Raw genomic sequence first — 16,426 nt, 5'->3', positions numbered from 1 at the left:
TGTTTAGGAGGTAGAGAGTATCAGGAATTAGAAGTCACTCAACTACATAAGGAATTCAAAGTGAGCTGAGCTACATGAAAGACACTGACTAAAACACACAACTATTAAATAAGTCACGAGTTAACTTATACACGAATTTTCACAAGGTATCACAAAGATTATAAGAAAATCTGTAATTTTTTGCATTATGTGAATTCCTAAAAAAACAGTGAGAATTAACTAACCTGCAAAGAAATTTGAACCAACGGTTTCTAAATAGGACTGTCAATATAAATTCAAACTTGTGAAGTTAATGAAAATACATTTATTCAAACTTAACTGTAGGAAGAGACCCAAACTGAGTTATGTAAATATTAACTGTATGATTATTCAGTTTCTTAGGAATAGATCAGTCATATAAAAATTTCTCTCAGTATAAATTTGTACAGAAAAGTCTAGCAATTAAAAAGACATAATTTTTATATTGAAAACTTTTTTGTTATTACAGTGGGATGGATTTATTTGTTAAAGGCCCAGTACAAAAAATGGTTGAAGAAAGTGACTTTTTAATAAAATATACACTCGTAGGAAAAAAAAAATCCTAATATACTGATATTTAGTTAAACAGAAAGGACTTATGAAAACACTTCAATATCTAGGCACAATTGGTCAAGTATAATGGTAATTTCTGTCATTACTTTAAAGTTTAAGCCAGCTTTTCAACTTGACTGTTACTTCTATAAATCCGTCAGCACAGAGAAGGCACCTCTCTCCCCTAAGGCCCTCGAGAACAAGTATTTACAACACTCTAGGAACACAATGCTCTATAGGTAAGCACAGACACAGTTATTTACACACCCCATTTTCGGGCAAACTAAATTAAAATAGAACTATGATTTGTATTTTTACATCTTATGATGGACATGACTTTCAAAGACACCAGAAGACAACCCTCCACATAAACTTTTACATACAAGATTTAAATTAAATGTGCATTGGTCACTAGTATGTGAAAAATTCTATGAATTAGTGCAATTCTTTGTATCCCTAGTACTCAGGGAAAGTTTATATACAATAAAGAAATCTCAACTACTACGTAACTCAAATTTTTTTATGGCTCAATAGTCTAACCACTTAATGTTCTGTAAAATTTTTTAATTGTTATAATTGAAGTATCAGAACACTTAATAAATGGTTTATAAAAATCTCTTTAGAACAAAGAGAACAGATTATTGGAAGAAAGTACAGAATTTCAGAAACATAGTTTTTTACTGCAATTTATGAGAAAGGAGTGATAAATTATTGATTCCGAGGGAAATCATCAAGCTGCTGCTTTCTGATTAGGTATTCTATTAACCAGTTGAGGTGGTTATCATTATTATTTTTTACTTAGTGGCTGTATATTTAAGTGTCTTAATAATGATGGCTGAAGGTAATTTATAAGAATAACCATCATCTTCCTACAAAGGAGATGGGAAACTACTCCCGAAGCCTTGGGCATCACAGAAGTCAAGAGTGTGGGACATTAGGCTGACTTAAGCTGTATTTCTACACGATATACACATGTACAATATACAGTGTCAAAGCTGTACAGTTTTGCAGATTGGCTTTACTTACATTGTCGCACATTTTCTTTTTTCTAAAATAAAAATATAGCAAGGAAGTCTATTTACAAACTAGGACGCTGCTTCAGAAACAGCGTGATTTAAGATATAAAGTGAAATCTCAGTAACAATGAAAGTGCAGGTCATGTTTGCAGAGTCTGTCATGATCCCATTTCCTACACGCACAGTTTGAAGGACACTAGTTTTAAACAGCTACTGTTCTCTACGTCAGGGGGTTCATTCATCATAATGCAACGACAGCAAGAATTTGTCCACATCCATTCCTGCTGGAAATGAACTAGGTAGCTTCTTTTTCTGTGACGACAAAAACAAGAGAGAAGAAAAAACAATAAACTCTAGGTCAGATAACTTTCTTAGCAGATCACCTAAAACACTATATAGTTCTTTACTATTAAACTGCATCATTTTTGATTCTGTCATAATTTTATTTCTACAGGGAAAGATAGGTTTTATCAACCCAATGTTAAAATACACTTTAATTGTAATTACATATTAGTTTAGGCAAAAGGCAGGAAACAAATCTCGAGTATGTTATGTGAATGTTAGACGAGAACATGCTTCCTTTAAGGTGGTCATGTTTGTAAAACCATAGGCCTTAGAAAGTATTACTAACAAATATTGTTTTATTATACTGATTTTGTATGTGTGTGACATGTGTGTACACACATGAGTACACAAGGCAGAGGACTGTTTTGGGGGAGCTTTTCTGCTTCTACCATATGGTTTCTAGGGATCAAACTCCATAATCATCAGTCTTGAGGACAAGTACCTTCACAAGCTGACCCCTTTGCTAACACACAAAGATTACCACTCACTCACCAAGTTCCTACCATTAAGTATAGGATACTTTTTGAAGTAGTAGACTAAAAAAACCAGAGTAAGATGTATGATTTTTATGGTAAATGATGAGGCACAGAAGAAGAGACCATAGACTAACCATGGACAGTCACAGGGATGACAAGCAGATGAAACAGAGGTCAAACTCAGTTTCAGGGTACAAAACCTAGATACCCATTCCCCCACCTATTATATTTTCTCTATGGTATTCACATATTTTCGATTCAGTCTACTCAGTAAAACAAACAAATTTTACATATATGCATTTATCATTGCTACTACCCTTGCACTGTTTTACTAAAGACAATCATAGTAAGAAAAAACATGGGGACATGAGTTTTTCTTAAAGACCATGGAAGAGAGGGGAAACAAGCAGAAAACTCCAAGTCAAAGAAAGTAAGATAGTGTTTTACTGGGTAATTCATGTAATGGTAGTTTCTCAGTCTTTCACATTGTATGTATTCCCATGAAAAATCCTGGGTGATAGCTATCATGATAGAAACATTCACTTTCCTAAGAATGATACCTACAGACAACTCTTATCATCATGACTGGAAAACACTACAAAGTGTATGATCCTGAGGGTACATTTGGTCAGGCAACTGTAGCAAAACAGTACTAAGTTCTCTATCTAATGTGAACACTGAAGGAAGGGGCAGAAGTGAAACTGGAATGAAAACTTTTAAACTTGCCTTGATTTTCTTCTTTTTCATTGGTACCGATGAATTTGCAAGATTTTTAGTAGAAGTACGGGAGTTTCGCTCCCGCTCGTCTAATTCCTCAATTTTCCGCTTTTTTGTAGTGCTCCTTGAAGATGTTCTAAATTGCTGTGTGTTATCTTTCAGAGGAGTTGCTGTTGTTCTAGCGATTGCTGCTCTAGAGAGAATCATAAGCGTATGGGCAGCCATGCTCACACTATTTTCACTGCCTGTTTCACTGGCTGGGCTGCAGGCAGGCAAGTCTGCAGTAACAGGAGGGACCATTATTCTGGGCATGCTGCCATCTTCACCAAAGCGCCTACTAGAGGGTGCCTTCATACTGTCGGCAGGTTCTTCTTTATGCTTTTCCCCCGCTCCTGAGCCAGGTGTCCGGGGGTACCGGCAAATCAGTATCAGCAATCCTATTTGCTGGGCTGTGCAGTGGAACATCCTGCAATATTTCTGCACCAATTAAAGAATTAGTAGATTTACTTTGCTCTTGTTTTAGGTCCTTCACAGTTCCACCTATAGAGGCAGTATTTTTATTGTTTGAGGATGTGGCTTGTTTTTTGGTCAACTCCTGTAGGGAAGCTATAGCTTTTTCATTCCGCAAGCTCCCATTCTGTTGCCCAACAGGCAGTTTTGAAGAGTCTGGACTCTTCTGCCTTTCCCCATCACTGCACAATTCATTCTCCTTGTTAGCTGTTGCTTTATGGAAAGAGTCAAGGGCCACTTCTGTGTGGAAAACTTTCTTTTCAGACTGAATTTCTTTCATAGTGGTGTGTCGGCTAAAGGCAGCTTCTGATTTAGATAAAATCTTGGGCATGGTTTTTTCTCTCTCTCTTTTAGCGGCATTGTTAGAAGGCGGTTTTAGGGTGGAGGGGGCAATGGCTGAGTCAATAGGAGGAAAGGACATGTCCTTCTTTTCTCTGTTTTGAGAGGTCATCTTATTCTGTGGCCCCTGCGTATTTGTCACAGAAGAAACAGTGCTATCGAAACAAAGCACACGCCTATGACTTTCAAATGGCTTGCTGGCAGGAGCTATCCTCTCTGCTGAGAGGGGAATTGTAACCTCTTCTAATTTTTTCCCAAGTTCAGGGGCTATATTCTTATCAGAAGCTTCAGTTCTACTGAAATGAAAATATAACATCTCATTTTTAGTAACATGAAATTTGTCATTTGAGCATTTTAATAATCTACAGAACAAATTATTTTATCCTTACCTTTGCATATGACATGCTCCTGAAAGACTGGACAAATCTGTCAAATTATTTACTTGTTTTCCTGGAATCATAAATTAATTCATTAGAAAAGAAAAACAACTGTGAAAGAATTTTCAGTGGCTCATCCACTGAAAAAGGATGAGCCAGATGATAATGTTACATGAGAAAAAATTTAAATGACTGCTAATTTGCGAATAAAACATTTTCATAGATATATTATTCTCTTTATTTTTAATTTTATTCATTTATTCATTCATTTGGTTGGTTGGTTTTTTGAGACAGGCCTTCTCTGTGTAACAGTCCTGACTGTCCAGGCACTCTCTCCGTAGACCAGGCTGACCTTGAACTCATTGATATCTGCCTGCCTCTGCTACTTGAGTGCTGGGATTAAAGGTGTACACCATCACCACCTGGCTATACTATTTTTAAAAGAAAATATCTTTATATTTCTTAATATTTTATAAAGAAATTTATATTTCATAATTTATTATATTTTATATAATATAATATTATAATAATATTATAATTTATTATATTTTATAAAGAAATTTATAAAGAAATATTTTAATATTTTATAAAGAAAATCTAGATACAGACCAAATGATTTACTTTAATTTCAGGTCAACACGAATCCAGCCTTCAAGAACTACAGCTTTTAAGGGCACTTACTACACCAGTTCTCTACCAGTGTGTTTGGGTGAATTGACCCCACTGATAACAACACCCGCACATAGCTTGGTTCCTTACAGAAAAATGGAGCTGTACTTGCACATAACTTAAGCATATCCTTTAATCATCTCTAGGTTACTCATATGAAATATCATGTTAGTAGTTCATACTGGAAAATACAATCAGGGAAAAATAATGAGAAAAGTCTCTTTAGCACAAATGCAGTTACAACTCTCCAAAATTCTGCCTGTGGTTGGCTGAACCTGCAAATGTCAAAGAAACTGAGAAAGGAAGTCAACTGTACTTAGATCAAGAGAGCTTAAGTGTAAGAAAGCATCTTGGGGGAAGGAGCTATGATAAACCAGAAGTAGTGTTGTGAGACTTGGAATTTGGATGGAAGAAAGCAGGAAGCCAAAGTAATAAAATCACCAATGCAGGAGGAAAAATAAAGGAAGAGCTACATGAAATAAGACTAGACAGACTTTTCTCCATAAAGAAGCCAGCTGGTATACCCAGCCACACCACACTATTATGCTGAGTAGAGTCCAGGAAAGTGATATCAAAGAACTCTGAGAACCAGATGCTACAAGAGCTAGGCAGAGACAGTACCAACTGGAGGCTGAATTTAATGTAGCTGGAGAAGAGAGTGGAGCAACAGGCCATAAATAAGGTACCAGAAAAGGGCACAAGGCCCTTACCACTTCCTCACGCCTGCCACTATCCAGATGAGCAGATCTTCAGACTGCAGGAAAAGTAGCAGAATGGTGAACATGTCGCAACATCCTGATGGGACTAACAGAACTGAAACAACAGAATGGGGATCAAAACAGGTGCAGCCCCCACCCTGGCAGGAGCAGGAAGAAGCTGTATGGATAGTTTGGCAAACCTGCTCCCTTATAGACTAAACTAAAGTAACCAGAATGCTCTCCCCAACCAGGAAGAAATACAAACTGAAAACACCTTCCTTCCTTCCTTCCTTCCTTCCTTCTTTCTTTCTTTTGGTTTTTCGAGACAGGGTTTCTCTGTAGCTTTGGTGCCTGTCCTGGAACTAGCTCTTGTAGACCAGGCTGGCCTCGAACTCACAGAGATCCACCTGCCTCTGCCTCTCGAGTGCTGGGATTAAAGGCGTGCACCACCACCGCCCGGCTGAAAACATCTTTCTATCAATTTTAGTTTGGATTTTAATCTTTGCCCTAAATGTTTTCATTTCTTTTTGTTATTATTAATTTTTAGTATTTATACTTCTGTACTTTTAGGAGGTCAGGTAAAACTTAAAGTTTTGTATTTGTCCTTCCTTTCTCTGGACTTTAACATACAAATTTCCTCTATTGTTTTCATATTCCTAACCCATATACTTTATTCTTACTGATCCCCTCTCCCAGTTCCTTTTCACTTGACTATTTAAATACTGACTTTCTTATAAAAAATTATTTATTTACTACGTACACAGTATTCAGTATGCATGTCAGAAGATACCAAATCTCATTAGAAATGGTTTTGAGCCACCATGTGATTGTTGGGAATTGAACTCAGGACCTCCGGAAGAGTAACCAGTGCTTTTTAGCCTCTGAGTCATCTCCCCAGCCCCAATATCTGTTTATTTTAAAAAGATTTCAGAATCCCATTAAAAAAAAAGATACACTATATTAAAAACTTAAATATACAGGGAAGTATATCAATTCATGACCTAGACAAGAAAATAAATTACCAGAGTACTTAAAATAATCGGAAAAAGGAAAAATGTAAAACCATGAAGCAAATATTCATGAAGAAAATTGAGATGATGAAAAAGAATAACAGAAAAGTTGTAGAAATGAAAGAACAAATCATCAAATAAAGTCATAGTAGAAAACACTGCAACACACAAAAGTAAACAGAAGATGATGTTGGAGATGAAGGGTAAGGTATAAAGTGGACATAAAGGGGAAAAAAACCAAAATTTCTAAAAAAAAAAAAAAGATAAAAAAAGAAAGATTATATTCTAAAGACCAAATCTGAACCCACAGATAGAAGCAGCAGAAAAAAACCCATAGGCTAAGACAATGTAGTCAATGGAATTATAGTCAAGAATTTGCCAAGTCTTGAAAAAGAAAGAAATCCAAACATAAGAAGTATTAAGGACTCCAAATGGGGAGGTGGCTCAGTGGCTAGGAGCACTAGTTATTCTTCTAGAAGACTTGGGGTTCATTTTCCAGAACCCACATGATATCTCGTAACAATCCAGTTCTAGGAGATACAGTGCTGTCTTCTAATCTCTGTGGGCACCAGGCATGCACAGACACTAGGCAGACAAAAAAGTCATACACATAAAATAAATCTTTCAAAAACGAAAATAAATGACAAAATAAATGACAATAAAAACTCAAAAACCAAAGTCAATAATGTCCAGAACAGAGCAATCCTACAACATACAATAGCCAAAATTTCAAAATTTCAGAACAAAGAAACAAGAGTAAAAACTGTAAGGAAATAACACCAACTCACATAGAGGCAGAAACATCAAAACAACAGATCTTTTACTAATACCCTTCAAGTCAGAAAAGCAGGAAAGGATATATATCAAGTAAATAATTCTCAACTATAATTGCTATACCCAGCAAATTAACTCTCAAGGAAAGACTATGAGCAAGGAAGTCAGGACCATGAGGGGTTGGTTCACTCACTGAGACAGTGCGCCTGAGCTAATGGGAGCTCACCAACTCCAGGTGGACTGGGAATTAACGAGCATGGGAACAAACTGAACCCTATGAATGTGGTTGACAATTGGGGCAGACTGAAGGGCCAATGATAATGACATTAAGATTTGTCTCTACCGCATGTACTAGCTTTTTGGGATCCTATTCTCTTTGAATGTATACTTTCCTAAGCCTGGATGTAGGGGGGAACGCCTTGGACTTCTCTCTTAGGACTGGAGGGGGTAGGGGAATATGGTATGTGGGGGAGCAGAAGGGAAGTGGGAGGAGGGAAGTGGGAATTTTGATTGGTATTATTTATAAAGTAAAAAAAAAAAAAGGTTGATAAATGAAAATATTCCAAAACAGCCAGGTGGTGGCAGCTCACGCCTTTAATCCCAGCAGGTGAGAAGCAGAGGCAGTATCTCTGTGAGATTGAGGTCAGTCTGGTTAACACAGAGAAAGCCTGTCTTGAAAAATCAAAAAGAAACACACTCCAAGAGAAACACAAGTTAAGATAGTTCACAATAATCAAGACAGCACTGCCAGAAATTCTACTATAACTAATATATGCTAATTTAAATGGTTGAGATCAGAAAGTAGATACTTGCAAACTAAACAATACTTTTGAATGATGATTAATCAGCCATCCTAAATAAACAACCTAATGGTTATTGTATGGCCGTTTCCTGAGATTAAAACCCTCCATCTTGTAGGGAAGCTCCTTAAGACAGGGGATGTTAAAAGACAAGTAAACAACTCAACAGCTTCAGGAAGTCACTAAAACTGATCAGAGTCACCAAGTCATTCCCTCCCCAGGCATACATAAACAATAAGGACTGCTAAGAGACAGTTACAGACCAGCAGAGAAGCCTGAAGAGGCAGATCAGCCAAACTGCCTATTCAGCTGGAACCTCCAGCTTCCTCCTGCTTGATTGGGAAAACCCCATTTCTCTCTCTCCAAAGCCCTCTCTCTTAAAGAATATCCAACAAAGAAAAGGCACCAAAAGCCTAACAGTTCATGGGGGCTGCAGCAGTTCCCCTGAAGTTGCCAGTAGCCCAAGATCCTGCCTAAAGCAGCCAGTTTTACCCAGCTTGTGGAGGAACTGGCATCACCCCTAGCCTATAGGAATATATTCTTGCTTTAGTTCGGCTACATGACTTCTCAGGCCTCAATATCTGGGGCTGGAGGGCTCACCAGGGATTTGACTTGTTCAAATAAACCTGTTCTTTTGCTTTTTCAAACCTAGTCCTGTTTTAAAAAAGCAGAGACAGGCCCACCTGCCTGAAAGAGGTTCAGATCCCTACAGTTAGTTACCTGAAAAGGACTTCAGCCAGCTGTGTTGCCTATAGATTGTACAGTACACTCCAGGTTTCTAGATCTACTGGGGGGTGCAGAGTGGCCAGGTTCCTAGATTTTGTAAGCTGTCACTCAGGCTTTTGTGGGCTTTGGTGATACAGTTTGAGTCTGAGTCATTTTTGCTGTTAGTAACCCCTCACTCAAGTTCCTGTAAGTAAATCCAAAAGAGCTCATTGGTTCACCAAGTTAGACTCTGATCTATGGTCTGCTTCCTGGTTCTTCATTTGGGGCAAGATGTTTGTTCACATCTCTCCAAGAGCAGTGTCACAGAACAAGGATGCACCTGAAGGTTCCAACAAACAAACAAACCCAAATGCGGAAGGCAGATGGTAAGGAATGATATAGATCAGGGCAAAAACAGGGACTAAAATAATATACAGAATTAATGTCACAAAGAGCTGATTCTCTGTAAAGATTAACAAGAATGAAAAGTTCCTAGGCCAAAGTAACCAAAAACAAACAACTGAGGTGGGAAGGAGGGGACAGGGAGTTCCAAGTTAATAACACTGGCAATAAAAAGACAGACGTTACAACACGCTCCAATGAAATCCAGAATATCCTTAGGGAATGCTCAGGGAGCAATTCCTTCACTTCCTTTTCCTTCTCAAGAAGGATCTCACTAACTTGTTCCACCTGTTCGCCTCTTGTTTCAGTCTCCCATGTGTGGATTATAGTTTGCCACCACCCTAGGCCAGGAGCTTCAGTTTTATCCTGTGATCAACAGGGAGTTACTGAAATGTTTAGGTAGGAAGTCACATATTCTAATATGTATGGGGCAGGGGTGTCACTCAACTAAGAAATATAGGATGAACAAGAAAATTGAGGATCTTCAAAACAAAACAACAAAACAGGGTAGAACACTACTGATGTGACAGAAAATTATGAATATTTGAACTAAGAGAAATGTGTGTCAAGAGGAACTCAGTTTTTTGACACAAGTAAAGAGATGGTAGGACCACTTGCAAAAGCAGGAACAAGAGAAGATGTTAAACATATTTTGTTAAACACTTCAAAACTGTTTGAGAAAAATGGGAACTATGATCTTAGGCAGCTCTAAAGAACATACTGAGAAACAATGGATAAAACCTAAAGCCTTCAGCAAAGCTAAGGGATTTACCAGAATCAAAGCTGTCCAATCAACAACTGCTTGCTTGAAGGGAAAGAGGACTTCTTGTTAGGGATGTACAAGGTATTCATGAGAACATTCTCTGGGTATCTAATCCCAGCACTTGGGAGGCAGAGGCAGGCAGATATCTCTGAGTTCAGCCAGAGCTACACAGAGAAACCCAATCTTGAAAAAACAAGAAAGAAAGAAAACATTCAGTAGCTGCTTCACAAGCACAACGTTGGAACTCTTTGAATAAGTACCTGTAATAGGCTTGTTTCTGAGTCCCTGAGCCTTCTGAGATTTTTGAGGAACGGGGAACTGAGTAATACTTCTGTTACAAACAGGTGCTGCTAAAGGCATATGAAGGACCTAGGAGGAAACACACAGAAACAATTAACTATGCTGTCGTTGGAATGCTTCCTCACACTATTCTTAGTTCATAAACGTACCTGCTGAGGAGGAGTGGAGAATGTATTTCCATTCTGTCCAACTACAGACACAGGTATCATTCCCACCATTCCTTGAAGCACAGGCTGGACTGGAGAAGTAATTATGATGGCAGAGCCTAAAAAGCAATTTTCATTAAAATCAAGTTTACTTCCATAAATCTCTGACAATAAATGTCAAAGAAATTTGTATTCTGAAGCAAATTCTTTCACCAAATCGTCTTTCCTGACAATCTCTGCACCAGCTCTAGCCTCCAGGTTCCTGCCCTCACTGATGAACTGCTATATAGACCTGTGAAATAAATCCTTTTCTCCCCAAGTTTCTTTTGGTCATAGTGTTTCATCACGGTACTAACACTAACTAAAACACTACGAGTGGAGTATTACCGTCACACCTAACCAGGTTCCGGGAGGACTGCGGAAGGACTTTGGAACTTTGGGCTAGATAGTAAGAGTTCAGTGAGCTGTTCTTTAGGAGCTTGGAAGATAAGAATGTTAAGAGCAGTGCAGACGATGAAGGCCTGGCTTGTTCAGAGGAAAGCAAACAGTGTGCTGGGTCTTGTGTGTGAAGAATCTGTAGTGTCTTGTCACCTGGAGCTGAAAATTGGCTGTGATTAGCAAGAGCCCTCAAGTACTCTTGTACTTGAGGTACAAGAAGTACTCAAGTAAAATCTTTGCTTTGCTGGGATATTGATGCTGAAGAATCAGCTGCGACTAAGAGACTAGTGTCACTGAGGTGAAGTCTTCTGCGAAATACTTCCTTGGGGTCAGTACACAGAAGCTGTGTTCCAGAAGCAACCAAGGTTGTACTTCATACTGGTAGCCAATCTTGGTAGTGTAAGTAAGAGTCACCCTGGCAGTACTGATTTTGAAGGCATGAAGGGGTCATGGAGAGCAGCTGAGGCTTGGCACTGTATGGCAAGGCTGAAGTCCCTGAAAAAAGCCCAGGTGGGGCTATTGTTGAAAGTGCAACTCAGTTGCAGGAAGGGACCCCAGCATTTTTGGGGATGCCAGCACTATGGGATGACAACCAAGAATAGTAGTAGCAGGTGGTGGAGTGGAGCCATTCATAACCTAGACAACAAGCTGTGTGTGCTGCAGAGGGCAGCGCCTGAGAAGTGACCCAAGTTCTTTGTGTCACTCTGGAGGAGACCAGAAGATGAGTGAATCTCATCAGACAGTGAGCGATTTATATTGTTTAGAGCTTGGTTTTGCTTTGTCCAGATTGTGACTGTGCCCTTGTTCTTCCTGAAGTAACTAATTTTGGTTTGATAAGAGCACAATTCAAAGACTCTGAATTTTAAAACAGACTGCCTATTTTGAAGACAGATTTAAAAAAAAAAAAAAAAGTTGTCCTTTGCCTGCACGTATGCTTGTTTGAGGGTGCCAAACCCCTGGAGTTACACACAGTTGTGAGCTGCCATGTGGGTGCTGGGAATTACACTTGGGTCCTTTGGAAGGACAGCTAGTGCTCTTAACCGCTGAGACATTTCTCCAACCCCAAGAGAATGAATTTTTAAATATCGTGGGACTTTATAATTTAAAATTTGGAATGTTTATACTGCAATGTTGATATTGATGTGTGATCTTTGGCAAGAAAAAGAAAGGTTATGGCTTAACAGTGATGTGTTTGTGTGTTAGGATGACAAGGTCATCAACTGTGCTGGCTAGTTTTATGTTATTTGACACAAGTTAGAGTTATCTGGAAGGAGGGAACCTCAACTAAGAAACTGCCTTTCTAAGACTGGGATGTAGGCAAACCTGTAGGGCATTTTCTTAGTAATAGATGCAGGAGGGCCCAACTTATCATGGGTGATGCCATTCCCGAGTTATAGATCTGGGGTTTTATTTAAAAAAAAAAACAACAAACAGACTGAGCAAGTCATAAGCAAGAGTGGGAGGAACCAGTAAGCAGCAGCCCTCTGTGTCCTCAAGACTGCTCTGCATCAATTCCTGACTCTACTTCTTGAGTTCCTGTCCTCACTGCTTTTGACGATTAACTTTTCCTATGGCATAATGAGTGAAATAACCCTTCCCCTACCAAAGCTGTTAATGGTAATGGTGTTTTCATTACAATAGTAACCCTAATTAAGACAATTTTGTTTATAAATTTTTGATTAAGTACAGTAATAAAATTGAGAAATGAAGAAAAAGCAAATCTAAATATTAAGGTGTAGAGCATTTAGCGATATTATCCTAAGCTCCAGACTATGGCTAGAAGATCCATTACATACTGATTCTTCTAACAAAGAAGACTGAAACTAATTAGAAACTGAGTAGTCAATGTCTCATGTTTGAACCTTGTACCAGAAAACTTGGATTTCAAGTGAGTATTTACAGTCTTTAATATTTTTTATCTTAATGGTATTGACCAAAAACAATATACTTTTGTGACCAGATTAAACTACCAAGGGAAAATTATAGTGAATACACGGTCCTTAGGAGCCGGCCACAAGAAAAGCTATACTTATTTAGTCCTGGTGTGAATGTACCTTTTCCTAATACACTAATTATCCCTGTCAGATTGATCTTATTTTCACACAAACCTGCCAATTTCCCAAACATCCACAAATGCTTATTCTACTCCCCTTGGCTTCAAATCTTACCTTATTTCTCCAAGCTTTAACTCAAGCTTTATATTCTGCAACAGTTCTGGCCTCTCCTTTACCTCATTTGAAATAGTTCTTAAATAGATTCACCAAATTTAATAGTTGATAATACTTAATTGAATTTAATAATCTATAAATCAGTACACATGGAGATATAGGAGAACATGTGTAACTTCTTATCTCTAAGAAACAAATCAACAGATACGATAAGCTTGTCAATTACTAACTGTATGTAAACCAGCATACAATGAAGACAAGAGCCCCTGTGGAGCCTCTAAAGAATCATCTTTTTTTAAAACATTTATTTATTATGGATACAATATTCTGTCTGCATGTATGTCTGCAGGCCAGAAGAGGGCACCAGACCTCATTACAGATGGTTGTGAGCCACCATGTAGTTGCCAGGAATTGAACTCAGGACCTTTGGAAGAGAAGGCAATGCTCTTAACCTCTGAGCCATCTCTCCAGCCTAAAGAATCATTTCTAAATAGCATCAGAATGTAAGAAATGAGAAAGAGTTTTAGTAGAATTCAGGTTTTCTTGAAAGTCTCTCTAAAAGACAAATTCCTTAAACACTTATTATAGGGTCAGGTGGTGGCGGTACACGCCTGTAATCCCAGCACTTGGGAGGCATAGTCAAGTGGATCATCTCTCTTGAGTTTGAGGCCAGCCTGGTCTATAGAGTGAGCTGGAGGACAGCCAGATCTATACCGAGAAACCCTGTCTCAAAACTCCCCTACCCCCCATAAAAGAACTATGACTATAATAAGAATATAGAAATATCCTGCTACATTGAGTTAAAATGTTTACAGTTATGAAATGATGTTCTTTTCTTTTTCACAGCTTAGTGCTGTAGATTAAAAACTATGGAAGAAAAAAATTAAAGCTATAGTCTACCAGATTTAAACAGAACCTGGCTGAATTATGTAGAAAGAAAGAGGCATAAGCAATTATTTGTATGGTATTTTGTCATGTGAATTATCTATATTATCACTAGTCAGTGACTTCACACAAGAAAATTAAGACTGCAATCCAGAGAAGCTCCAAAATGCATGCACACATATAAATTACACACACACACACGTTATCACTTTTCATTCAATGTTGGAGATACAGTCCACAGCCTTGCACATGCTATACAAGTGCTTTTCCACCACTATATCCCCAGCTCACCTCCAATATGCTCTTAGAGTTACCTTGTGAAAAGTTTGGTGACACAGCTTGGTTGACAGCAAATACACTGTTAGACTTTGGTGGTGTCTGTAACTGCTGTGGAGGCTGTGTAGTCATAGGTGCAGAATTCCCAGGCAATACCATTACATTAGATTGACTGACAGTTGGTCCCAAGGCTGTTGGATCAGTCACACAGGTAGCTATCAAAATGTTACTTGAATTGCCAAAAGCTGTGCTTGTGGCAGGCATCAACTGTATGTATCCTCCGTCCTTAGGAACACACGGTGCAACACTGGTTGAAAAAGTAATGCCATCTTCACTCTGAGGGTTGTTTACCACAGGTTCCTCAGGTTTCAGCACTACAAGGTTCTGTTCCATTGAGCCAGAATCCCCTACTTCAACAGACACAACAGCACTTGTAGTTTCTTCTGAAGACAGGCATGTAACAAATTCTGCATTTTTGGCAGGAGATTTAGAAGACAGAATTATCGTTGGCAAGTTTTCTCCACTGATACTAGATACAGCGCTGTTAAGCTCTGCATCTGAGGAAACAAATGGATCATCACTAATGATAATTTTGAGAGAGACAATACTTGATGCATCCACCTCCACCGAGTCTTTGCTAGGCTTACCATCAGTACTTTGGGTCTCAGGAGACCCTCCCACGGAACCACCTGATTCTGAAGGAAGCGAATGATTATTTTTCACAGGATTATCCTCTTGGGGAACCAGTGCAACTTCTTCACAGTTGTTGTGTTCACCCAAAGAGAGAAAAATTGTATCTCCATCTTTCACAGAAGAGGAAGGCTCTTGGGAGTTCTTAGACTCAAGTGTCTCAGGCTTGTTTTCCATATGATTCAAGTCAACAGATGCTGAACCACCAGATAGCTGTTTATCTGAAGGAACTGATTCTTCAAGATGAATTTCTATTTGTTCAGATACATTTAAACCTAAACTTTCAACAGTCCCAGGTGATGTTTTACTTTGCAATGGAGAATTATCTTGGCAATCTGGTAGTGGCTGTGATGCAACTGATGATACACTATTAGTTTCAATTTTACTGTTTTGAGTTTGACAAGAATCTAGTGACTCGGAACCATGGGAATTAGTTTTAACTTTTGTTATATTGTTAGAATTTTCACAAAATTGACTTTTAGATGGCTTTCCAGTTAATGGAGCATCCTGGGACAAAAGCTGGGTATTTTTCCCAGAGAGAATTAAGTTTTCATCATTGGCTTCACTACCAAGAGACACAAATGAAGTCACTGGCATATCGGGCTGATCAGGCTGTATCTGAGGTTCATTCAGCATACTTGGAGACAAAGAATCCTTTTCAACCTCCACAGTCCTTTCAGTGTCAGTGGGCATCTGACTGGTGTATAACTCAGAACAATGGTCATTACATTCAGTAGAACCTCCTCTTTGGTTACAGTCACTCAAATTAGACACAGACTCAAAGGTAATATCAAGGGCACACTTCTGATCAGCAGGTACAGCTGTTTTAAAGACCTTTTTTTGAATGTTAGTGTTTACTTGTGAGAAATTTTCCTGGGATTCTTGTTGAAGAACAACGTGGCTGTTGCCATTCTTCAAATCACTTAATAATACATCTTCATTTTGATAGGATGTACAAAAGGGAGGCTGACCAGATTGCCCATCTGTAAAACACCAGTGTGATGGAAAGTTACGTCGAGTATGTTTAGCTTCTGAAAGCAGCCACTTTTCCTGTACAATCTACTTTGCCAAGAAAATACTAATCTTTGGCATAACAGTAAGTTTAAGACTGATGCACAATTAACAAATGTCTGATTGTTTTCCAAGTTTCTAGGAAAACAGATGCCAAAGAAGGAAAACGTACACAGGCTTAAGAACATCCAGTACTTACCAGAAGACAAAATGCCCTAAGCTGGCTCTAAACAAGAGTGGAAATAGTTGCTTCCCTATCTAGACTTTTTTCTTCCTCTCGGTGTTTTTTAGACAGGTCCCACTATGTATGTAGCTCACACTGGCCTTGAACTTGCAATGAT

General features: G+C 38.5%; 1 protein-coding gene across 1 annotated transcript in view; it reads right to left on the bottom strand.

The window, feature by feature from the left end:
* Positions 1 to 281: 281 nt before the first annotated feature.
* Positions 282 to 16,426, bottom strand: part of Npat (nuclear protein, coactivator of histone transcription) — a 40,669-nt gene continuing 24,524 nt past the window's right edge. Inside the window, 8 exon segments of the mRNA XM_048417598.3 lie at positions 282 to 1,898; positions 3,134 to 3,538; positions 3,540 to 4,269; positions 4,363 to 4,423; positions 10,432 to 10,540; positions 10,621 to 10,736; positions 14,423 to 14,941; positions 15,032 to 16,057. Coding sequence (XP_048273555.3) covers positions 1,821 to 1,898; positions 3,134 to 3,538; positions 3,540 to 4,269; positions 4,363 to 4,423; positions 10,432 to 10,540; positions 10,621 to 10,736; positions 14,423 to 14,941; positions 15,032 to 16,057 — 3,044 coding nt within the window. The 3' untranslated portion in view covers positions 282 to 1,820.

This window comes from Myodes glareolus, chromosome 4 (assembly GCF_982192425.1).
Source record: "Myodes glareolus chromosome 4, mMyoGla1.1, whole genome shotgun sequence".
NCBI lineage: Eukaryota > Metazoa > Chordata > Mammalia > Rodentia > Cricetidae > Myodes > Myodes glareolus.
Note: the sequence above shows the minus strand (reverse complement) of the source record. Positions and strands in the feature narration are given on the sequence as shown.